At 49.1% G+C, this 22,991-nt stretch overlaps 1 protein-coding gene across 3 annotated transcripts in view; it reads left to right on the top strand.

Moving 5' to 3' along the window:
- The window catches only part of SEZ6L (seizure related 6 homolog like), a 113,005-nt gene that overhangs the window by 79,429 nt on the left and 10,585 nt on the right, over positions 1-22,991 (top strand). For all 3 annotated transcript variants that reach the window (XM_084867604.1, XM_084867603.1, XM_084867602.1), the window contains exons 3-11: positions 646-779; positions 1,175-1,367; positions 2,350-2,535; positions 5,786-5,951; positions 6,988-7,154; positions 7,988-8,182; positions 11,045-11,183; positions 18,199-18,395; positions 22,364-22,558. In XM_084867604.1, the coding sequence (XP_084723730.1) occupies positions 646-779; positions 1,175-1,367; positions 2,350-2,535; positions 5,786-5,951; positions 6,988-7,154; positions 7,988-8,182; positions 11,045-11,183; positions 18,199-18,395; positions 22,364-22,558 (1,572 nt within the window). The remainder of the gene's footprint in view (positions 1-645; positions 780-1,174; positions 1,368-2,349; positions 2,536-5,785; positions 5,952-6,987; positions 7,155-7,987; positions 8,183-11,044; positions 11,184-18,198; positions 18,396-22,363; positions 22,559-22,991) is intronic.

The following is a 22,991-nucleotide window of genomic DNA, read 5'->3' as shown; positions in this document are numbered from 1 at the left end:
ATCCATTACCATCTATCCAACACTAGCTATGAGCTTGGTCCTGTGGCTCAGACTCAATGTTCCCATTTTAAAGATGGGACAACTGAGACCCTGAGACATCAAACAACCTGCCCGAGGCCACACAGCTGAAGAGCGGGATTCTAAACCTGCCCAGAAGGCCATCGCCTTTCCAACGTGCCTTTGCTTTTACCATTACATGTTCTTCTCTAGTCTTAAAATGCACTTCCATGTCGTAGTCTTTCTTTTTCTATCTTCTTTTCCATCTTCAGAGATACCAATTGTCTGTCATACGTGGATTTGGACAGATGCAATGTGGTCACTCGTTCGATAGTATAATCTCTGGGTTTGAACCCTGATTGCTGTGTGAGCTTGTCCCAGATGCTGTCCCACTCTGGTCTTTGGTTTATTTATCTTTAAAATGGGGACATAAATGGGGTCACCCCTCTCCCCTGGTCAGAATGGTGCCTAGTCGCGTGTGGTAAGTGATTATTGTGTTGCTTCTGGAGCTGAATGAGAACTGACAGGAGTGGGAGCGGTGGAGAACTGAGAGACCAGGTTTGCCCTGAGGCCCTGTTCCAGCCGAACCCCTTCTGAGACGTCCCCTCTGGGCTCTGGTCCGATCCTGATTCCAACGCTTTCCTCCAGCTCTCTGCAGTGTGAGCCTCTCAGACCCTGAAGGGTACATCGACTCCAGCGACTACCCGCCGCTGCCCCTCAGCAACTTCCTGGAGTGCACGTACAACGTGACCGTCTACACCGGCTACGGGGTGGAGCTCCAGGTAACCCAGAGAGGCCCCTGAGTGGCTGCCTCTTCCCACAGGCTTATCATCCTGGAGTCAGTCAGTGTGTCTGTCCCTCTCTCTCTCTCTCTCTCTCTCTCTCTCTCTCTCTCTCTGAAGCCCTACCTAGTTCATTTGATTCGTAAGCCTTTGCCTGCAAACTCTGATGGAAAATCAGGGTGCCATAGTGCTCCAACATCTGGGTTTTGGGGTCTCAGCTCTACTAGTTAAAGCTGCATCACTTTGGGCAAGGTACTGCCTCTCAGCTTGGCCTCCCCCTGTCCCATTGGCTAGGGGGCTGGTTGTGAGGTGCCGCATTGGCAGCCTCACAGCCTCCGGAGGCCATGGCTCAGACTTGACTCAGTTTCTCTGTGTCTGCCCCTGACTGTCCCCAGGTGAAGAGTGTCAACCTGTCCGAGGGGGAGCTGCTGTCCATCCGCGGGGTGGACGGCCCCACCCTGACCGTCCTGGCCAACCAGACGCTCCTCGTGGAGGGCCAGGTGATCCGAAGCCCCACCAACACCATCTCCGTCTACTTCCGCACCTTCCAGGACGATGGCCTGGGCGCCTTCCAGCTGCACTACCAGGGTAGGATGTCGCCGTCTGCCTGTTTCCCCCTGGAGCCCAAGGTTCTCAAACTTTTTCTCCGGTGGGGGGGAGGGGACCACCCACATTTACAGTTTGGTAAAAACCTATGGACCCCTTTTCAAAATAATACTTTGAAGAGCATTAACAGACGATATCAATGAAAAATGAAGCCAGTCATACTGAATTACAGTTGTCAAAATATTATTTTAATCTCTGGTGTCATAATCTATGCACTTCTTTAACACATTAAGTAATAAAAACCTCCTGGCAGTTCTGATAATTGCTAGAATTTCAAAGTGCTGAGTGAGGAGCATAAGAAATATGCCAAGCTAACCATTGGGATGTGAAAATATCTGAGATTTCTCTTGGTGACCAAGTCACTGATCCTGTGACTACGTTGCCTTCACTTCTGATACTGCCCCTTCTCTGCACAAGGAGAAGGCCATTCTAGGTCCATGTGGAGAAGGGCTCAAACGAGCTTTGGGGAATAATTTTTCACCCCGAACTTGCTATCTCTGGTTAGTCAGGGTTAGGGGATCATTGAAACTACGAAGGGTGCTCACCAGGTTTGTCTTGGCGCCGTATGGCCAACGAGAGACAGAAAAATGCCCCCTGCATGCCGAAGCCGGTTTGGCTCAGTGGTAGAGCGTCGGTCTGCGGACTGAAAGGTCCCAGGTTCGATTCCGGTCAAGGGCATGTACCTTGGTTGCAGGCACATCCCCGGTAGGGGGTGTGCAAGAGGCAGCTGGTCGATGACTCTCTCTCATCGATGTTTCTAACTCTCTATCTCTCTCCCTTCCTCTCTGTAAAAAATCAATAAAATATATTTTAAAAAAGAAAGAAAGAAATATGCCCCCTGCAGCTCTCCAGAGCCCGCAGGGACCCCTCTCCCCTCCCCAGCACACACTGGCTCCCAGGGAGTGGGTCCCGTTCTCTATCTCTGCCCTCCGAGGGTGACTGTCGGCCTCTCGTTTCTCCCCAGCCTTCATGCTGAGCTGCAGCTTCCCCCGCCGGCCGGACCACGGGGACGTCACCGTGATGGACCTGCACCCGGGCGGGGTGGCCCACTTCCACTGCCACCTGGGCTACGAGCTGCAGGGCGCCAAGACGCTGACGTGCATCAACGCCTCCAAGCCCCACTGGAGCAGCCACGAGCCCATCTGCTCAGGTACCCGCCAGCCTCAGCTGGACCAACACGGGTGGCTCACGTAAGGGGCGTGAGACCAACACCCAGGGCATTAAGACCTCAGGAGAAGGCTCTCAGCCCCGGGGAGAGACTGTTCCAGATGCTGACGACTGCTGCCACTCACAGTTTCATTAGGTGATACACTACACGTCACGTGAACTTGACCATTACTGACATTTGGTACATTCACAGTATTGTGCCACCATCACCACCGTAGCTCCAGAACATCTTTATCACCCAAAAAAAGAAACTCTGTCCCTGTTAGCAGTCACCCCTTTCTTTCCTCCCACTCAATCCTGGCCACCACCAGTATGCTTTGTGTTTCTATGAATTTGCCTAGTCTGGACATCCTATCTAATAAAAGAGTAATATGCAAATTAACTGTCACTCCGTTACAAAGATGGCGGTGCCCATAGCCACAAGATGGTGGCACCCAGTGCTCAGCCCAGCCGAAGTCCCCCAGTCCCGGAGGGCGGCCACTGAGAGCAGGCAGCATGAGTGGCCTGGCGGAATGCTGGCTTTGTCACCATGGCGACAAGGCAAGCATTCTGCTCCCAGCCACTGATGGGCCTCTGGACCATGGAGAGCCTCTGGGCAATGGGCATGGAGGCCAGGCCCTACAGAGAGCTACTGGCACAGAGATTCATGCTCAGGGCTACTAGTTTCATATAAATGGAATCACATAATATGTGATCTTTTGTGGTTTGCTTCTTTCACTTAGCATATTGTTTCCAAGGTTCATCCATGTTGTGGTGTGTGTCACAACTTTATGCCTTTTTATGGCTGGATTATAGTCCATTGTATAGGTAGACCACGTTATATCTCTTCATTCATTGGTAGGCAGTTATTTCCACTTTGGGCTACTATGAATAGTGCTGCTATGAACATTTATGCACAGTTTTTGGGGTACATATGTTCTCATTTCTTTCAGGTATATATCCAGTAGTGGGATTTCTGGATCCTATGGTAATTCTATGTATAACTTTTGAAGGAACCATCAATCTATTTTCCACAGTGGCTGCACCATGTAACATTCCCGCCAGCCAGCCATGTTCGAGAGTACCAATTTCTCCACATTCTCGCTAATACTGGTTATTTTCCGTGTTTTCTTTTAATCATCACAGCTATCCTATATGATGGAACCATTATTCCCATTATACAGATAAGGAAACTGAGGCTCATGGAGGTGAAGGCACTTGGCCAAAGCCACCAGACAGCCATTGAAATGAATCCAGAACCCTTCTCTGCTGAGCTCTTTCCCTTTCTACACCTTTACCACACAACATGCGGTCTGCAGACTAGCGAGATGATTTGAAATGCACAATCCTGGGTTTCACACAGGATCAGCTACATCAACATCTACACCTTCACATGCCCCTGTGTCATTTGTGTGCTGAGAAGCACTGGGCTATACCACACTGTCCCTGTGCCAGTGGACAAAACTTCAGCTATCAAGACAGCAAATTCCTAATAAGTTCCAAAGTCCTGAAGGTGACTAGGAGAGTCTAGGCTGCTATATTAACTGAGTGCCTACTATGTGCCAGACCCTGAGCCATGTACAAAGCGAATACTTGGAGCAATAAACATAAATCCTGCCCTCTAGGCATTCATGATCAGCAGAATCCAAAAAGCAATGAGCACTGATAATAAATCCTGAGATTTAATTGTTGCGATCTTATTCCCCCAAGGCCCTTCAGAATTTTTCTTCTTTTTAACAAAGAAAGAAAAAAAACCATAGGGCAGTTGGTCTCTGGCCTCCCTCGCGTTAATTTTTATCTATGTGTGAAATCAAGGAGGAATTACGCCTCAATTGGTTCTAAGAAAGATGGATGGAGAGCCGGGGCTGGCAAATTGAAACCAAACAGAGCTATCAGTTGGCTTAATAAGGCAAGAAAGGGGAACAGAGAGGCAGCAAATGAGGGGCGCCCCGGAGAGGACAGATGGCCTGCACCCCCAGCATGGACAGCGTCCTCCATCTCCGTAGCTCCTGAGCCACGGGACGATGATGCCGGCTGTGTTTTGAGCACCTCTGTGCCATGGACTACACCATTTCATTCGTTTCTCCCACAGCTACTTAAGGAGGGAGGAATTATTGTCACCATTTTACAGTGAACTCAAGGTTCAGAGAGCTTTGTAACTTGTCCCAGATCCACAGCAGGTACCTGACAGGCCAGGCTTGAACCTCCAATTTAGGACAGGAAGGCAGCCAGGAGGGAGAGACAGGGGTGCTGCGCTCTGTCCATGGTGCTAAAAGGAGAGCAGGGCTTCTGGGCAGTGTCATTGCAAGCTCTGTTAGTCACCCAAAAACTGTTTAATGAGAACCAAGTCTCCCTTAAGACTAAGAATGGGTCTGTCTCTTTACACTTGTACAACTTCCCAATTTGTAAGTCGTTTTTTTAATATTTATTAGGTCTTTATGAAAAAAGTATTCTATGGTGCTGCTAAAAAAAAAAAAAAAAAAAGTGTATATTTTAATCCTCACCCAAGGACATGCTTTTTTATTTATTTTATTTATCGAGCACCTGTATGTAGACATTCATGTTGGTTCTCATGTTTTGGCTCTTTGGAAAGAAATCTATCCGTGGACATCCTCATTCATACATTTCTGTGAAAACCTCTCAATCTTTTCTTAGAATCCATTCCGAGAACCTCAATTACTAGGTCAAAGCGTTTGGAAATTACTGTCTAGATTTTTCACCAAATGGCTCTCCTGAAAGGTCATACAATTTGCATCCTAGCCAGTCCTGAATGAGGGTGACCATTTCCCCTCACCTTCCTCATCTCCGGCTTATTGCTACGTTTTACCTTGACCAATTTGGTGGATGAAAATGGAATATAGTTTGAAAGACATTTCTTTTGCTATTGGTGGGGCTGAATGTTTTAGGGATTACTGAGGACTAAAAGCATATTTTATCTGTTATAAACTGACTATTTATGTCTTTCTTGATGACTTTTTTGTAATGAAGAACCGGGGCAGAGCCAGCACCATAGAAGCATCCTTAAATCACAGTCCTTCCCTGCCATGAGACCCACATGATGATGGTCCAAATCACGGAGTGACATCTCCTATCAAACAGGATAAGCCCCACCCAGCAGGCCAGAGCTTCTCCATGGTCTCTCTTCCCACCCTATTTCTGTTTCTCCCAAGAAAAGGTAGGGCTGGAGGTCAAGGGAGGATGGAACACTGACTTTCTCTCCTCCCTCTTCTCTCTCTCTCGCCTTCTGCCCCCAGCCCCATGTGGAGGGACTGTGCACAACGCCACCATCGGCCACGTCCTCTCTCCAAGTTACCCTGGCAATGCCAATGGGAGTCAGTTCTGTGTGTGGACGATCGAAGCCCCCGAGGGCCAGAAGCTACACCTTCACTTTGAGAGGCTGTTGCTGCACGAGAAGGACAGGTAAACCTCGATGGTCCCCGCACATAGCTTACGAGAGCGGCAGCTTTGATCTCTTCCTTTCCCAGGTGAGGGAGCTGGGCCTGCCGAGGGAGAGGACTCGCCCCGCATAGCACAAGGAAAGCACAGCAGGACAAGGAAAGGGGCAAAAGGGCATCTAGGACCCCCTCTCTGACCCCTCCAGTTTATCCTGCCTCCTCGTTCTTTCTCCTGAAAATCCCTTTTTGCAGTTGAACAAGGAAAGAGTGTTCATTTAGCTCCTGCTCTGTACCTGATCACATACTAGGCTTCATGGAGAACAGGGAAACAAGAGGTCATACGTTCCTGATAGAATAAGAAGCTGACATGGAAAAACTCGACTTACGCACATGAAAGAACTAGGGAGAAGGCACCAGAGAGCATGTCTGTAGACTCTAAGCAATATACATAGAATTCAGAATCTTAAGACTGTAGCATTCTGTGACCTTATGCTAGAATATTCTTGAATGTTCTTGAAAACTAGGACCTTAGCTGCTTAGGCTTGCTGTCTTGGGTTTGTTTCCCTTGGAAACAGAGATGCGACAAGAACGCGAGGAGAAGTCGTTTACTAGAAAATTGCTACTTTGGGAAGATTAAGAGGCTACTGAGATTCTGAGACCTTGAGGTTTTTCTCCAGAGTGACCTCCTTTGTCTTTAGTTCTTTGAAAGAGGATTTCTGGGACACGACCCCCAAGATATAAGAGTCAGCAGGGATCAGAAGGCTGTGAGGGGGTATTTCCTCACTCTTGGGTATAAATTAATCAGCAGCAGTTAGTTAGCTTGGTTTATTCCATCATACACATGGCTTTTCCTGTAACCTCAGAATCAATCCATGAGCCTAGAACAAGCTTTCTACCCAACACGAAACAGCTTCCATAATGTAAGGCAGCTTGCCTGGGCAAGTCAGGGGCCAAGTGGGATCTAAATCTGGGATGAGAGGGGCTCCGTGCACACCCCTGGGCTGCTGTGTCGGCACCCCGAGGAGACCTCTCAGTGGCCCTCTCTCCTTTCCCACCGGCAGGATGATGGTCTACAGCGGGTTGACCAACAAGTCTGCGCTTCTCTATGACTCCCTCCGAACGGAGAGCGTCCCCTTCGAGGGCCTGCTGAGCGATGGCAACAGCATCCGAATCGAGTTCACGTCCAACCAGGCGCGGGCAGCCTCATCCTTCAACATCCGCTTCGAGGGTGAGGGACCATGGGGCCTCCCTCTCCTGAGGTGGTGATGCGGGGTCAGGGAAGCATGGCGGGCTGGGGCTGGGTCCTGGGAGGTAGAAACCTGGCTTCCAAAGTCAGGGGAGACTCCGTGGCCAGACTGACCCCTGGGTTTCCAAAAGCTGACTTAGCTTTACTAATAACAGCACCTACCGCTTACGGAGCACTTCCTGTGTGCCCAGTGTCTTATGTCCATGAGCATGTGATGTGTGCCACACTGTAATGTGAGAGATGTTGTTATCTTTTAGGTGAATACACTGAGGGTAGGGAACTTGAGTTAGAAGAAGATGGAGATAAGGCTCTACCAAGCTCGAGTCTGGATCCCAACGCTTGCTCTACTCAGTGAGACCTCTCAGGGTCCAGCCACCCCTTCTGCCAACAATCGTTAGCCAGGGCCTCTCCTGCTCAGCCCTGGCCCTTTAAGAACGGATGACCTTGGGGAACTTTGTGTCCCATCTTTCCTAAGAAAGGTTGGTCTTTCTCTAGGACAGACTTATGGTTTCAAGTGGCAGAGATCAGGACTCTGAGTTATAGGACATGGTAAGAATCCATATGGGACAGTAAAAGGAATTGAAACACAAAACTGCAGGGTTGGGAGGGCAGAGAGTCTTAGTTCTATTTTAAAAATGAAAAACTATGAGACCCCGAGAAGCCAAATGAATGGCCACTGGGCCCAGATCATGGGGCCTGCTGCCCGTTTTCTGTGGCACGTCCTGAACGTCAGGAAGGGACCATCTTCTGAGAGGTGGCCTGGGAGCCGTCCCAGACTCATCTGAGCTGCTGCCCCCTTTGCACCCCCTCCCCAGCCTTTGAGAAAGGCCACTGCTATGAGCCCTACATTCAGAACGGGAACTTCACCACCTCCGACCTGACCTACAACATCGGCACCATCGTGGAGTTCACCTGCGACCCCGGCCACTCCCTGGAGCAGGGCCCGGCCGTCATTGAGTGCGTCAATGTGCGGGACCCCTACTGGAATGACACGGAGCCCCTGTGCAGAGGTGAGTGGCCCACCGCCCTCCTCCTGGGGCTCTGGAGACCCCCACCCCCCAACCCCCGATGAAGAAACCAAGGGAATGGTTAAAGGCCTGTCACCACTTTACTTACCAATTTTAGGAGTAGAACCCTTTCCAGAACGCCTGTCCTTCAGGTCAGGTTTGCTGCTTGTGCTTGAAAAAATTACAAAATCAACAATTTTTTAAAAAAACTATTTATTGATTGCTGTTAGATTAAGGAAAGGGGGGAGAGAGAGACAGACAGACAGACCGACGTTAATTCATTGTTGAATCTGCCGATAAATGCATTTATTGGTTGATTCTTGTATGTTCCCTGACGGGATGGAGTCTGAAACCTTGGCCTATGGAGACAATGCTCTAACTGGGCTACCTGGCCAAGGCAAAATCAATACATTTTCTTTTTTTAATAAACAAAAAATCAAACTTATTGCACAAGCACTATCGCCATTAAACCATTTCTCAGTGAATGGCTTTGGGTTCCTGTAATCCTTGAAACTTAGACTAGAAGAGATTTTCAGAGTCGCACAGTGCAATGTAAATGTTTCAAGACCAACATCATCAGCGTAGCTGATTAGCAGTAAAGGAAATTGGGAAAATACGGGAGGACAAAAAGCCATGCCCAGTCCCATTACCCATTACGTGAAATCACTCCCAATGCTGTGTCCTTCCTGCCAGCCTACCTGCTATGCAAAGGTGACTTGTTTTATAAAAACTCTAGAGGCCCGATGCACGAAATTCATGCAAGAGTAGGCCTTCCTTCCCTGGCTGCTGGCTCCGGCTTCCCTCGGGCACCTGGGACCCGGGCTTCCCTTGCAGTTCCGGCTTCATCTGGAAGGACATCCAGAAGGACATCCAGAAGGACATCCAGAAGGACATTTGGTCTAATTAGCTTATTATGCTTTTATTATTATAGATAACTAATGATACTGGATATACAATATTTATCATGAAAATCAATCAGGCACAGACCCCACAGTGTGCAGCTGAACAGCAAGACCTCCACATAGATTTCAGCTCCTAAGCTCTGTAGGAATTCCTGTGCCGTGCACAACCGCCCCTCAACCCAGCAGTCCTGAGCCCCATTATTAGTAATGGTGATAATGGCAGTTGTCAATAGGAATGCAAAAGCTGTGTTCCCGGCACTCTGCCAAGGGCGGTGTGCGATTACCTGATTTAACTCTCATTGCAACCCTTCCCGTGGCCCCATTTATAGAGGAGAAAGCTGAAGCTGCCCAGTGACATGCCTAAGGACACAAGGAGGGCAGGGATAGACCTCAGGTCTCCCTATTCTCAAACACCTGTGCTCCGAGCCCCTCTGGACAGCGTTGTAGAACCCCCTGTACCCAGGCCCCCAGTGCTCTGCCCTCCCCCTTCCCCAGATCCAGGGCGGCGGAGCCACCCGAGCCTGCATCCCTGCGGAGCCTGGGAGAAATGAAGAGAACCCTCGCTCCTGGCAGCCGCCACCTTAACAGCCCCGCGTGGTGAGGGATTGATCTCTGTATTAAATGTGCTGGTTTAACAGAGCGGAATTTATTGGTGCTTTGGCCTCTGCCACATTGAGAACTTTCCAACGCGGTAAACACGGAGTGGAATTTAAAGGGCCAGGCGCCAGGTATGCTCGTATCTCTGCCTCCAGTTCAGAGTCGGGGTCTTTCACAGCTGGCTGATGTATTACTGAGTACTTACCAGGTGCCAGGCGCTGTGCTGGGTTTGACACCCATGAGTTCAGTTATGCTCCAGAATAACCCGGTGATGTCAGCAGTGGTGTTACCCCAGCTTCCCAGAGAAAGGAAATGGAGGCTCGAAGAAGTGACCTGCCTTGTCACAGAGTGTGTCGATGTCAGAAGCAAGGCTCAAATCCAGGTCCTCCTGACCTGAGTGCACCATGTCTCAGCCGCCACCGACTCTGAGACAAGAAAGAGCCTGGACCAAAACCGGTTTAGCTCAGTGGATAGAGCTTCAGTCTGCGGACTGAAAGGTCCCAGGTTCAATTCCGGTCAAGGGCATGTACCTTGGTTGCGGGCACATCCCCAGTAGGGGGTGTGCAAGAGGCAACTGGTCGATGTTTCTCTCTCATCGACGTTTCTGGCTCTCTATCCCTCTCCCTTCCTCTCTGTAAAAAAATCAATAAAATAGCTGAAACCGGTTTGGCTCAGTGGATAGAGCATCAGCCTGCCGGACTGAAAGGTCACAGGTTCGATTCCGGTCAAGGGCATGTACCTTGGTTGCGGGCACATCCCCAGTAGGAGGTGTGCAGGAGGCAGCTGATCAATGTTTCTCTCTCATCGATGTTTCTAACTCTCTATCCTTCTCCCTCACTCTCTGTAAAATATCAATAAAATATATATATATTTTAAAAATCAATAAAATATATGTAAAAAAAAAAAAAAAAAAAAAAAGAGCCTGGCTGTTGAGGCTTCCTTCAGCGCTGTAAGCTCTGTCCTTGGTCCTGAAAGAGCCTTATCTTCACCAAACCCCAGTTCCCACAGACATGTGTGGACTTTTGAGGTAAAGGCACCTCTTCACTGAACATGGTGAGCCATGGCTGTATGACTTCACACTCTTTTTAAATATATATTTTATTGATTTCAGAGAGGAAGGGGGAGAGACATAGAAACATTAGTAATGAGAGAGAAGCATTGATCGGTTCCTCCTGCACTCCCTCTACTGGGGATCAAGCACACAACCTGGTCATGTGCCCTGACCGGGAATCAAACCGTGTCCCCTGGTTCATAGGTTGATGTTCAACCGCTGAGCCACACTGGTGAGGCAATAGCCCACGCTCTTAACCGCTATGCCATACTGCCTTCCTCCTAAATGAAGTGTGTCTGTCCGTGTCTTCTACAGCCATGTGTGGTGGGGAGCTGTCTGCTGTGGCTGGGGTAGTGCTGTCTCCGAACTGGCCAGAGCCGTATGCGGAAGGAGAAGACTGTGTCTGGAAGATCCACGTTGGGGAGGAGAAACGGATCTTCTTAGATATCCAGTTGTGAGTGTTTTCTGGTGGGCCCCACCCCACCCCAACTCATTCAGACTTGGGAAGAAATTGGTCCTGCTTTATTGTTCCAATCAGCATTAAATATCACCGGGGCTGTGCAAAGAACTGGGGTCCCAGTGGTGAGGGAAACAGCCTCATAGCCACAGAGAGAAAGCCCCTGTTCTCAGGAAATTCAGTCTGCTAAGGAAGCAGGCATTAACTGAGGAAACAAACCAGTAATGGTGTACTGTAACTGATCATTGATGTAAGGATAGTGTGTGGTGCTGTGAGATGCCGTAACAAAGATGTGATATAAAGAGGAAGATCAGGAAGGCCTTCCTTGGGGATTTGATGCTAAAGCTCAGAACTAAAGGATGAGCTGGAGTGGTGCACCCACAGGAACAGAATGTGCAAAGGCCCTGTGGCCAGAGCAAACACAGCATTTTCAATGGACTGAATGTCTAGAATCACCAGGAGGAGGAGAGTTCTATAACCCAGACTCTGTGTTGCAGTAGTCTATTTCCTGTCTCTCTCTCAACTACACCAAACAGTCCTTGCAGTCAGAGCCTGGTCTGACTTAACTCTGTCCTAGGGTCTAAGACAGAGCATGACACATACTAGCTGCTCAGTAAATGGTCTCTCAATGAAGAGATGCCATAGTGAATGGACTTACTGGCTGTGTGGCTGCTTCCTGTACCTAGATGTTCCAATTAAAATGCCCCCATGGCCAGTGTTTGCACACAGTAGGTATACAGCCTGGTAGGGATGAGGAGAAAAAGCTTTCCTGAGAAAGTAGCAAAAGAGTCAGGGGTTCTCAGCCAGGGGTGATTTTGCCCCCAGGGGGCACTTGACGGTATCTAGAGGCATTTCTGGTTGTCACAATTGCTGATGGGCAGGAGAGCTACCGGGATCTAATGAGAAGAGTGCAGGGATCTAGTGAGAAAAGTGCTGCCGAACATCCTACACTGCACAGGACAGCCTCACCACAAAGAATTAGCCAGCCCACAATGCCCATCGTGCCAAGCTAGAGAAACCCTCACCTATGCCGAGACCTGAAAGACAGAAGAAGGGAAAGATGGACGGGAACAGTGTTCCAACCCAAAGGAATAGCATGTGCTAAGGTCCAGAAGCAGGAAAGCCCCATGCTCTTCTCCTGTGTCCATGATATCAAACATGTGCTGAACACACAGTGCATCCCATGCCTTCACATCCTGGGCAGCTCACAGCAAGCACATGCAGGGGATTCCGTGATGAGCTCCATTTTACAGATGAGTAAACTGAGGCTCAGAGAGATGGAAGACTACCATCACCTGGCTGGGAACAGGCGGGGCTGGTATTCAAACCCTGCAGACTGCGTCTCTAGGGTCTGGAGGAAGCGCTGGGCGTTTGGAGCTCAGTGATACAGGAGGAAGCAGAGGAATCAGGCAGGGCCATGAAGGGCGCGCTGGGGAGTCTGGATTCGCCCTAATTGGGTAGCGGAGGAAGGGTGTTATACAGTTAATAGGATTAAAACTTTGCAGGGAAGAGCCCAGTCCTCCAGTGAACAGCCCGGGCTTTCTCTGGCAAACTCTGGCACACACTTGGCAGAGTGGCATCTGGACTTGGCACCCCTTTCCTCCCCCAGAGGGAGAGAAAATAGCATCTCACCAGCGAGGGTTACGTGAGGCCCGAGAGCTGCTGGGTTTAATTTATCTCCTTTGGTTTCCGCTGACAGTTTCAGTAAACCGATTTGAGTTTGATAGTAAAAATAATTTTGTCCTCAGGGCCCCTCAGCCCTGCCTGAGTGTTCGCGATTGTTATTTATCACAGTGGCCCGAAGGAAGCTTTTGCACTGCGGACTGAGGTGGGTAGGTGGCCCACAGTAGGCGCTGGGCAGTGTTGGCTGAGTCATGAGGACATAGCCACGTGTGCCCAGCACATGGGGACTTTTTTCCTCCCTCATCTACTGGGCAGGTCTGTTGATGCTGTGGGCATTTAAGATAACGGTTCTAATGAGTCACTATTTATTTATATGGGACCTACTATGTGCCGGGTAGTTTATATCCATGAGCAATAATGAATGTGCACATTATTATGTAGAGAAAACAATTACATAATTTAAAGCTAATGTGAGTAGACATCATTATAGAGGGGTGATTATCCAAATTGGAGATAAGGTATGCAGAGCACATTGCATGGGGTCTGGCACATAGTGGGAGCTTCATAAATGGAGATTACGGTTACCAAGAATCCTTGTAAGGCAGATATTACCATCATTATGTTGTGGATTTGGAACTGACAGCACAGAGAGGTTAAGTGGCTTCCTCAGGTCACACAGCCAAGAAAGGACAGAGCCAGGCTTTGCACACACCGAAGCCTCCGAAGCGAAGGAAGCGAAGGAGACAGGATCGCACCTGACGCGTGGTCCCTGGCATTCAGAAGGCTCGGAAAATAGTACCTCTTTCTCTCTGTGCTGCTCCCATTGTGTGGGAGGACACGCTGGAGAGATCCTGGATTTTTCTCAGAGAGGAAAAGGCCTTTGCTTGTGGGAAGAAGCCTTGATTTCCGATCCCAGCTCTTCTGCTTCTGAGCCTCACTTTCCTCTCTGCCAAGGGAGAGTCATCATGGACCCCCTCTGAGAATCTGAGAGGATGAAGACTGGGCAACCGTGTAGTTCATTATCCATATTTTTTAAATGAAAGGTGACCTTTTAATTGAATTCCTGGCACTTGGTTATGTTACTTACAGCTCTCGATGATATTTTCCCCATTTTACAAGTGAGCATACTGAGGCTCAGAGATGTTCCGCTACTTTTTCAAGGTCACCCAGCTACAAACCAGGACATCTAGGATGTCAATCCAGAGCCCGTTCTGTTAGCACTGTTTCTTGGGATGGAACAAAAACGCCAGGGTGACTAGGGACCGATTTTAGTTGGCGAAGCAGCCCAGAGCTGTTGGGTGCCCCAGGCCCACAGAGCTGGGTGTGGGGTGTCAGGTCATTGGCCCTGACCAAGCTTTGCCCGCCCTGTTCTGAGACGGCGCAGTCCAGGGAAGTGGAGATGGGAGGCCGCCCAGCCTGTGTGGTGGCCCCAGAGGAAAGCATGCCCAGCGCAGGGAGTGGGGGGTGGGGCTCTTTCTTCTCTTTCCTTTTGGGCAGAAGAGGAGAATTGATTGAAAAGGGGAGAAAAGTGGGGAGAAAGGAAAAACAAGAAAGAAAAAAGACTAGAAAACAGAGACTGGGTCTCATCGCCACGGAAACCTCAGAGCAGCCACTTTCGGTCCTGGCTGCCTCCTGGATCTTTAAGAACGCAGGCGCCAGGGCCCCACCCCCAGAGAGGCTGAGGGCCTCGTTAGGGTGCAGCCTGGGCCTCATCTAAATCTCCCCAGCGATGCTCAGGTGCAGCCAGAACTGAGAACCACTGGACAGGGACTGGGGGAGAGAGGCAGGGAGAGAGGGAGGAAGATGAGGAACACAGAAGCAAATAAGAAAACTCATTTTTTTTATGCTTTCAGGTGTTCTTTTAGGGAGCCAGCGAGATTGGTTTTTCGTGCCCTCCCTGGAGTGACATGCTTGCTTGTGGTGTCTGCCATTTTATCAAATTAAATGGAAACCAAATTAGGCCTGGGCCGCAGCGCCCTCAGCAATCCCCGTGCTGAGCAGCGTCTGTGCTGGCTGTGCCGCATCAGGGAGGAGCGGAGGCCTTGGGATCGGGGCCCGGCTGGGCACAGTTGACCCCTCTGTCAAATGGGATCCCAGACCTTTTCTCTGACCGTCTTGCTATGTGGTTGGAGGGACCTGATCAGAAATGGACACCAAGAAACTCTCAACAGGACTTGTTTTCTGGCCTCCCAGAAAAGCATCTGTTTCATCAAAGTTTGATCATACCTTCAACTGCATCTATAGATTTTGGTTCTCTTTTTCCCTTTATTTAAACCCTATGGTCTATTTCATTGCCATCTCTGCTATCCCGTGGGGATCCTGCCTTACTTGCAAGATGCTATTTTGTTAGGAAAGTCATTTAATAACCCCTCCGAGCCTCAGTTTGCTCATCTGAGAAATGGAGACAAATTCACCATAATTCATTTGTGTAAGTGACATTTACTTCACCTGTGCCGAGCCCTGTACTGGGTTTCAGGGACATGCGGACCCAGGCAGGTGGGGTCCCGTGGTCCATGCTGAGGTTCTGCCTTCGACTTAAGAGGTTTGGATTCTGGCTCTCCTAGTTAACCGGCTCTGTGAGCTTCAGTATGGTTCTTTACCTCTGGGCGCCTCAGTTTGCTTATCTGTGAAATGGGTGGCAACAGCAGAACTCACGGTGTCTGTCTGATGGTAAAATGAAATGGTGGCTGTGAGGTGCTTAGAACAGCTCCCGGCCTGTAGGAAGCCTGTGGAGGCCTTGGCTGGTTATATCGCTGTAAATGTCGAGCGGGTGGGGAGCATAGCAGGACCTTAAGGAATTAGTAAAATGTCAAGCAGAGAGGTGAGGAGAGGCATTCCAGGTAGAGGGGCAGCAGAGGCTAAGGCAGGTCTAGGGGATACAAAGGGCCCGGGGTACTAAGATGTGGAGACAGCAGAAATGGCAGGAGGAGGGCTGACTGTGGGCCTCCCGCCCGTCCTGAAAAGCTGAGCAGCCACGCTTTCTTCTGGGAGCTGATTTTTGCCGTTTCCACAGTCCGCTTTCTGTTACCAGCCACTCCTTTTCTTCCCCCTTAAACTGCTGCTGAATTGGCTGGCCTTTTTCACTCTGCTTACTCTAAGCAAAATAATGTCCGTGAAATTAGAAGTTGGATGTGCAAACTGTATATTTATATATTTTCTTCTAATTCACATTCAAATAAGTACATAGCCATCAGACATTATCAAATATGTTTGTCTAGCTAACAGCGCTTTATGAATATCACCGGGGAAAGCCTTTAATGGCAAGATTTCTAGGCAAAGGTCAGATGTTGGTTTAGAAAGAAAGAAAGAAAAGCAAGGTGGCTTGGTCATCATTTCTTCCTACGCCTTCTGTGGAATATTAACTCCAGCTCCACAGTTACAAAGCCACCTACCACTTCCACACACACACACACACACCCCACCCCCTTCATGCCAAGCTTAGGCTACACTGCCCTCTATTGGCCAAAACAATAATTTCTCCGCCAGAAAAAAAGCTTGCTAATCTGTCAGATTCACATTTGCATTCTATCCTCACCTCTCTGGCTGTCTAGACCCTAGTGGGAAAAAAATAATGAGGGTCCCTCAGGCTGTTTTTATCTGTTTTTGAAGAAGGAACACATGCACATGATTCCAAACCCAAAGGTACAAAAGGGTCTGCTGTGAAAATTGCTTCCCACTTTGCCCCAGCAAACACCCCCCTCTCCTGGCCCCCTTCCCTCGAGGCAGCCACTAGAGCTAGTTGCTTATGTGTTCTTCGCAGGCTCTTTAAATATTTCAAAAACCATTAGAGAAATCTCATATCTACCGAAATAAAGCCAGCCAGACTAAATAACCAGTTTAGCACTGATTTTATTACATCCTCTGTTATACAGGATCAATAATGGCAACAAAACAAAACAAATTTAATTGTTACCAGGAGATACATAACGTGTCGGGGACAAAAATCTTTGTAGAACAGGGAGTCTGTAGAGAGAAGAAATATTGCCGTAGTGGGAGAGAAAGTGTTGGAAATCACAGGTTTAATCAAATAAACGTTAGTAATGATGTCATAAGAGCAAAGGACGTGTCAGGATGGAGGTGAGGGGGCGGTCAGGTGGGGTTTCCATCTTACAGGTTTTAGTAATAATTTTTATTCACGTTTTCTGATACAAGACTGAACCCCGCACAACTTATTAGAGATGTATCCGTGGCTTTCATGAAACATTCTATAAAATAAGGGTTCCTATCTCAGGCTTTGGCATCTGACAGACTAGGTTTGAATCTTACGTCTTATCTGTGTGTGACCTTGGACAAGCGGTTTCTCCCAGCTGAGCCTCAGTTTTGTTATCTGTAAAATGGGACGATCTATAAAATGAGTCTTTGTTTGTGGCATTGTTGTTGTTTGAGTGCTTGATACTCAGGAGGCAGCATCCTTGTTATTCAAAAGCTAAATGGGGGTCTCAGGAGATCTTTCTTCAGATATCCAATGGGACCAGTGCTTTCACTGCCCTGGAACAGGGAGGAGGTAAAAGAGGGGGTCAGAAGTGTAAGCACTGGACCCACAAACAACGGCTCATGCTCCGGAGGGGATCAGAGGGCATGCAGAGAGCAGAGTCAGGATGAGGAGAGAGAGGAAGCCAGAGCCCTCTGCTCAAGGCCAGTGTTGGTGTTGGAATGGCTTATCAGGCATGTTGAGGCACACATTTCTGTGGCATGTTGAAGTGCTTTCTAGATCAGCGGTCGCCAACCTTTCAGATCTCACGGACCACCAGTAGCCTGTGGACCACCGGTTGGCAACAGCTGTTCTAGAGCATTATCTGCCCCTCGCAGTCCAAATGGTGTCAAGGTGCTTTCTTGAATTGAGTCCTTGAAAACATGTCGTCCTTGGATGCGATGAATAGTGATCGCAGGCTCGAGCACCACCCTCTGCCCCACCCTCTAAGCATAACGGATGACCAGGTTGATGTTGAGGGGTTCTCCACATGGTAAATGGAGGGATGGTCTCACCTCACACGAAAACACACATGGTGACTAACAAGCACGCAGCCTGTTGTATATCAGCGAAGAATGAGAGGCCCAGGCCACTCCCCCAGCACACAGCCTGGGAAACGGCTATTGATGTTGGGGGCATGGAAGGCAGTTCTGCTTACGATGCCTCATTGGGCTCTGCAAGGAGCACCACGCGGGGAAGACGGTTTCATGAAGGAGTCTTCAAAAACCCAGTCCACCCACCGACCGCTGGGCCAGGCTTGGAGGAGGATCGGCATGTCCTGATCACAGTGGGAGTCCATGCCCACCTCCGCCCAGTTCCTAGCCTGCCACCTGACACCTCGTATGTCTCAAGAAAGTGTGTGTTGCCTGAAAATATAAATCAAAAGCTTGTTGAACGCCCCTTCTCTCTGCCCCTCAGCCTGAACCTGAGCAACAGCGATATCCTGACCATCTACGACGGTGACGAGGTCATGCCCCACATCCTGGGGCAGTACCTGGGGAGCAGCGGCCCCCAGAAGCTGTACTCGTCCACGCCGGACCTGACCATCCAGTTCCACTCGGACCCCGCCGGCCTCATCTTCGGGAAGGGCCAGGGGTTTATCATGAACTACGTGGGTAGGTGTCTCCTCTGGTCAATTTTTCCCCCTTGTATTTAGAACACCGGTTAAGATGATGTCCTGTAGCTGCATCTCTTTCAGGGGGATTCTGTGTTTCGTGGGGCTTTGAATATATAGGCACAGTAAGGATGTGCAGTTTTAGACCTGAGTCAGAAGGACTGGGGTTTGAGTCTTAGCCCTGTTACCAGTGGCTCTGTGACCTGGGGCACGTCACTTCACCTCTCTGGGCCTCCTTTTTGTTGTCTGTGAAATGGAAATGGTGATGCTTACTGCACAGGGTCAATGTCAGGACTTCGTAGATTAAAGCCTCATAACTTGAGGAGGCCTCGTGTGGGGAGTTAGATAATCTGGAGTTGATGGGGGAGTTCAAGGTTGGAGGAAGAACGTAAGAATCAGTGAAGAATACAAGCGTTTAAAAGCATGGGACGGGATCAGACCGCACAGAGTCTAGATGGAGAAGAGGACAGGGTCCAGGATGGAGCTTGGGACCCTCCAGTGTTTAGCGGCTGAGCAGGAGTGGGGGGTTGAGCCAATAATGAATAAGGGGACATTACAGCTGGGGAGTGAGGAGAGAAGGGTGTGGGTGGACAAAACAATGAGAGGAATTGGATGGTCAAGTCTGAACTTGGCTTGAACTTTAGCAATTTTTGTGAAAGATGGGAGAGATCAGTGGTTTGGAAGCCACACTGAGGAACAAGATAGACATCACTGCACCTGTTGGTCCTAAGCATGGGGGGTGGGAGAAGGCTGTCTCCATTGGCAGAAGAGCCCTTAGGCGACCTGTTGGTGCATGGGATTGCGCTCAGCCAACGGAGCCACGCCGGCCGGGGCAATGAGAGCCTGTTCTTACTCCCAGCTGGTGGACATTCTCAGCCCTGCCTGCTCTATAGCAGCCGTCAGAGCGGCAAACACAGATGTTGATCTTCTTTTTTCTATTTCTCAGGGGCCTTTTTACCCTGGATTGTGCTGCTAAATGTGTTATGTTGTGTTATTTCTGCTGCTGTGAATGCTTGTCCCACTCTTGCCTGGGGGGTGCCCTGGGCATAGGGGGCGGCTCCTGCTGGCTTCCAGGCGAGGTGCCCTCCCGAGTCAGCTGCCTTTGGAGGGAGAGTGTCCGGAGACTTGGCTTCAGTCTATCCTCAGATTGCTCCCTCTTCTCGCCAGAAGATGAGGTCATCATTTCGCTCTTCTCTCTCCTCCGATGCCTGAGTCAGTATTCCAGGTCTGCATCCAGCTGGGCAGCAGGAAGCTGACTCGATCCAGGCTCCCCGAGGTTGCCCGGAGCGTCTGGCCCAGGCTCCATTGGCAGCATCTTGGGGAGAAGGCGCTCTTGTTAACCGAAGCAGAAACTTAGATTTGTGTGGCAATTTGAAGTTGGCAAGCACTCTTTCTTCTTACATGTTATTTTATTCCATCTTCAAATGCCTGGTCTCCAAGTGAACATGCAAGAGGGCGTCTGTTCATAATTCAGTGTCGGGTCCATGCAGTGATGCTGTGGAGAAACAAGTGTGGAGCTCCAGAGACCGCTTCCCAGGGGCACGTAGCCTGGCGAATGTGGGTGACACGCAGAAAACAGAAGCGTTCCTTTGGCTCTTAAAGAAACACCCAGTTAATTTTACAGGGAAGGCAAGTGAGCCTCTGTATTTCATTCTGATGCCCATCAGTTGCTGGTGACCACCAGTGCTGAAGACCACGTTGAAAAGAATCCTGAGCAGATCATGTCAACGGGAAAAAATGGCACGGTTGATTAGTGATGTCTGCCATGGCATGGGCAAGATATTTGCTATCATAGGTCTAGATTTAACCAGACACAGATGCGATTCCCATTCAGTAGAGGAATCAGATGAAGGGTCCAGGGTTTCTGTGATCTTGTAGAGAATTTTGAAGCTCCTAGACTGATCGCAAGGCCTAGCCCCCAGCTCTGGAGCTGGTCAAGGCTCACCTACTATGGCAGTTACCAGAACCTTCCACAGGAACACTCTGGGTTTACATGGTTCTGACCTCCTTTGCACACACAAAAGCAAATACCCATTCTCATCAATGCTTTTTGTGCTTTGCTAGTGTCTTTGGCCAAATGCATGGGAGGGAAGGGAATAAATAAAAAAGCAGAAATGAGTAAGCAGTGTTTTTCAAAGAGATGTTCATCACTAATCCTAGGATAATAAGTAAGCTCTATATTGTCTGTCAACTCCAATCAAAATACAGTGAGTGGCTCCCTGGAGTGCTGTGTTGAGGACTGGAGGGTTTCTGCTGGATCCAATGAAAGAGATTGCTGTAATTGATTAGTGATGTCTGTCATGAGTATAATATGGTAAATGGTGGCATATATTTCTTTTGCCCAAAAGTTAGACGATGGTGCTGACATTTACCTCTAGGATTGAGGTCAGTGAAGCTCAGAGATGTTTATGAACGTGATGGGCGTCACACAGTTTCTAAAAGACATAAAGAGGACGAGAAGGGAAGCCCTCCCATTCCTAGGCCAAGCTTCTCATTCTTAGCAGAGTGAGCGGCCCATAGGGTCAAATCATAGGGACAGATCATTCTAGAACCTCCACCTGGGATGTTTGGTGAATATGCAGATTTCTGAATCAGGGTCTCTAGAAGTGGAGTAGGAACTGAAGAAGAGGAAGGCTACCTGACCTAGCAAGGCCACTGAATGTGTCAACAATAGAGCCATGATCTAAGCCAAGTCTCTGCTACATGATGGCCACATCCGAGGAGTTACAAATGTGATAAATGCCACAAAGGAGACCAGATTCTCACAGGGATGTGCAGCCATGTTGGCTCACATCAAAAAAGTCAGACAAGCAAACCTTTCTCAGCAAAGCATTTGGCACAAGGCACACCACGCATCCAGTGTTTGCCCCATCTCACCCCTTTCAACCAGAATTCCAGCGTTTGCAGCTGCGTCCTAAATCCCGGGCTTGGCTGATTCTTCAAAGACCTAAAAATAGAGCCTCCTGTTCCCCACCAAGCAGTCCTAGATGCCCTCTCCCTCCCCTCCTTCTTGCAGACAGCCGGGAGCTCTCCCTCTTTCTCATAAAACCACAATGAAACCCCAGGAAAACCCATCGCTTGTTTCTCCGCATGACTTTCCCGCAGACAGAGCAAGTGCTTTGCTCTCCCCAGAAGCACATAAGAACTTCAAATTAATTATACAGCATAATTAGCTCTTCTCGCAATCTGGGCGGTGGGCACTTGGAAGCAAGAAGAGTAACAATGGACTTTGGATGACTACCTTGGTAATGAGAGTTCGCTGAAGAAGAACAAAATTATGCCAGAGGAAATACCTGTGATAATAAGGTGCTTGTAGCCTTTGATAATATGCACTCCATGATATGCAGTGTGATTTGAAGAATGCACCGACAATAGCTTTTATTTTGATAGGTAAGTATTGATCTTCACCTGTATTACAAAAATATTTATCACCTAAACCGTCAAACCCATGGATTTACAGACATTCTTAGGATGAGGCTGAGTGTATTAGCTACCTATTGCTGTGTAACAAATTACCTCCCAAAATTAGCAATAAATAATTTATTTTGTCACAGTTTCTGTGGGTCATGAATTCGGGATCAAAATGTTGGGTGGTTTGGACTCAGTCTGTCATGAGGCTGTAATCAAGATGTCAACTGGGGCTGTGGTCATCTGAAGGCTTGACTGTGGCTGGTAGCTCCTCTTCCAAAGTGGCTCTCTGCTATGGCTGGCAAATCACTCGAAGAGAAGTGGTCATGCCCAGTCACACTAGCGTAAGTAGCAGAGTTAGGATTCTGTCTGGTACTAAAGTAACTTTATCAAGCCAAGAGAACGGTTGCTTGAGTTCAGGGACCCACAGGAAGAGGTCATTGTAAAATCTCGCGGTTAAGAATTCTTACTGTTTTTTGGGGTTTGGGACGTGTCTTTCCTCTGACATTCCTAAAGCAGAAGGCCACCTCCCCAGGTGAGGATGACGTCTTTGTTTTAAAGAGGTGTCAAGGAATGACTCCTGCTCCGATCTGCCCGAGATCCAGAACGGCTGGAAAACCACTTCGCATACGGAGCTCGTGAGGGGAGCCCGAATCACCTACCAGTGTGACCCCGGCTACGACATCGTGGGGAGCGACACCCTCACCTGCCAGTGGGACCTCAGCTGGAGCAGCGATCCCCCGTTTTGTGAGAAAAGTAAGCATGGTCCTGTTTTCTTTAGGTCAGTGGGTGGTGACTCCTCACTGGCTTCTTTCTGTTTTGTTGTTTTGTTTTTTTCATGGATGCGGTGGAGTTATTTAGTGTGGAACCTGGCCTCCCTTCTACTCCACCAACTCACTGGTGCTGCTCACAGATGTTGTTCTGTAAGCCTAGGGAGGGGGTCTCACACTCAGGTGCCCTCAGAAGCCTGGCAGGTAAAGTAAATGAGTGAAATAGACTCGTGTCAGACAATAAGGAGTGGTGTGGACTGTGGCGAAGGGGAATGTACGTAGCCGGTGTGAAACATCATTCAAACTCAGCTCTTAAAATTCCGGTAGTAGCCAACCAAAGCAAATTAAGCCGGACCGTGGAGTCCCAGTTCAAACCCCTATAGTAGGTGTCTGACCTCATCCACACAGCATCCGCCCCA

This window comes from Pipistrellus hanaki (genome assembly GCF_964339955.1).
Source record: "Pipistrellus hanaki genome assembly, chromosome: 19".
NCBI lineage: Eukaryota > Metazoa > Chordata > Mammalia > Chiroptera > Vespertilionidae > Pipistrellus > Pipistrellus hanaki.
Note: the sequence above shows the minus strand (reverse complement) of the source record. Positions and strands in the feature narration are given on the sequence as shown.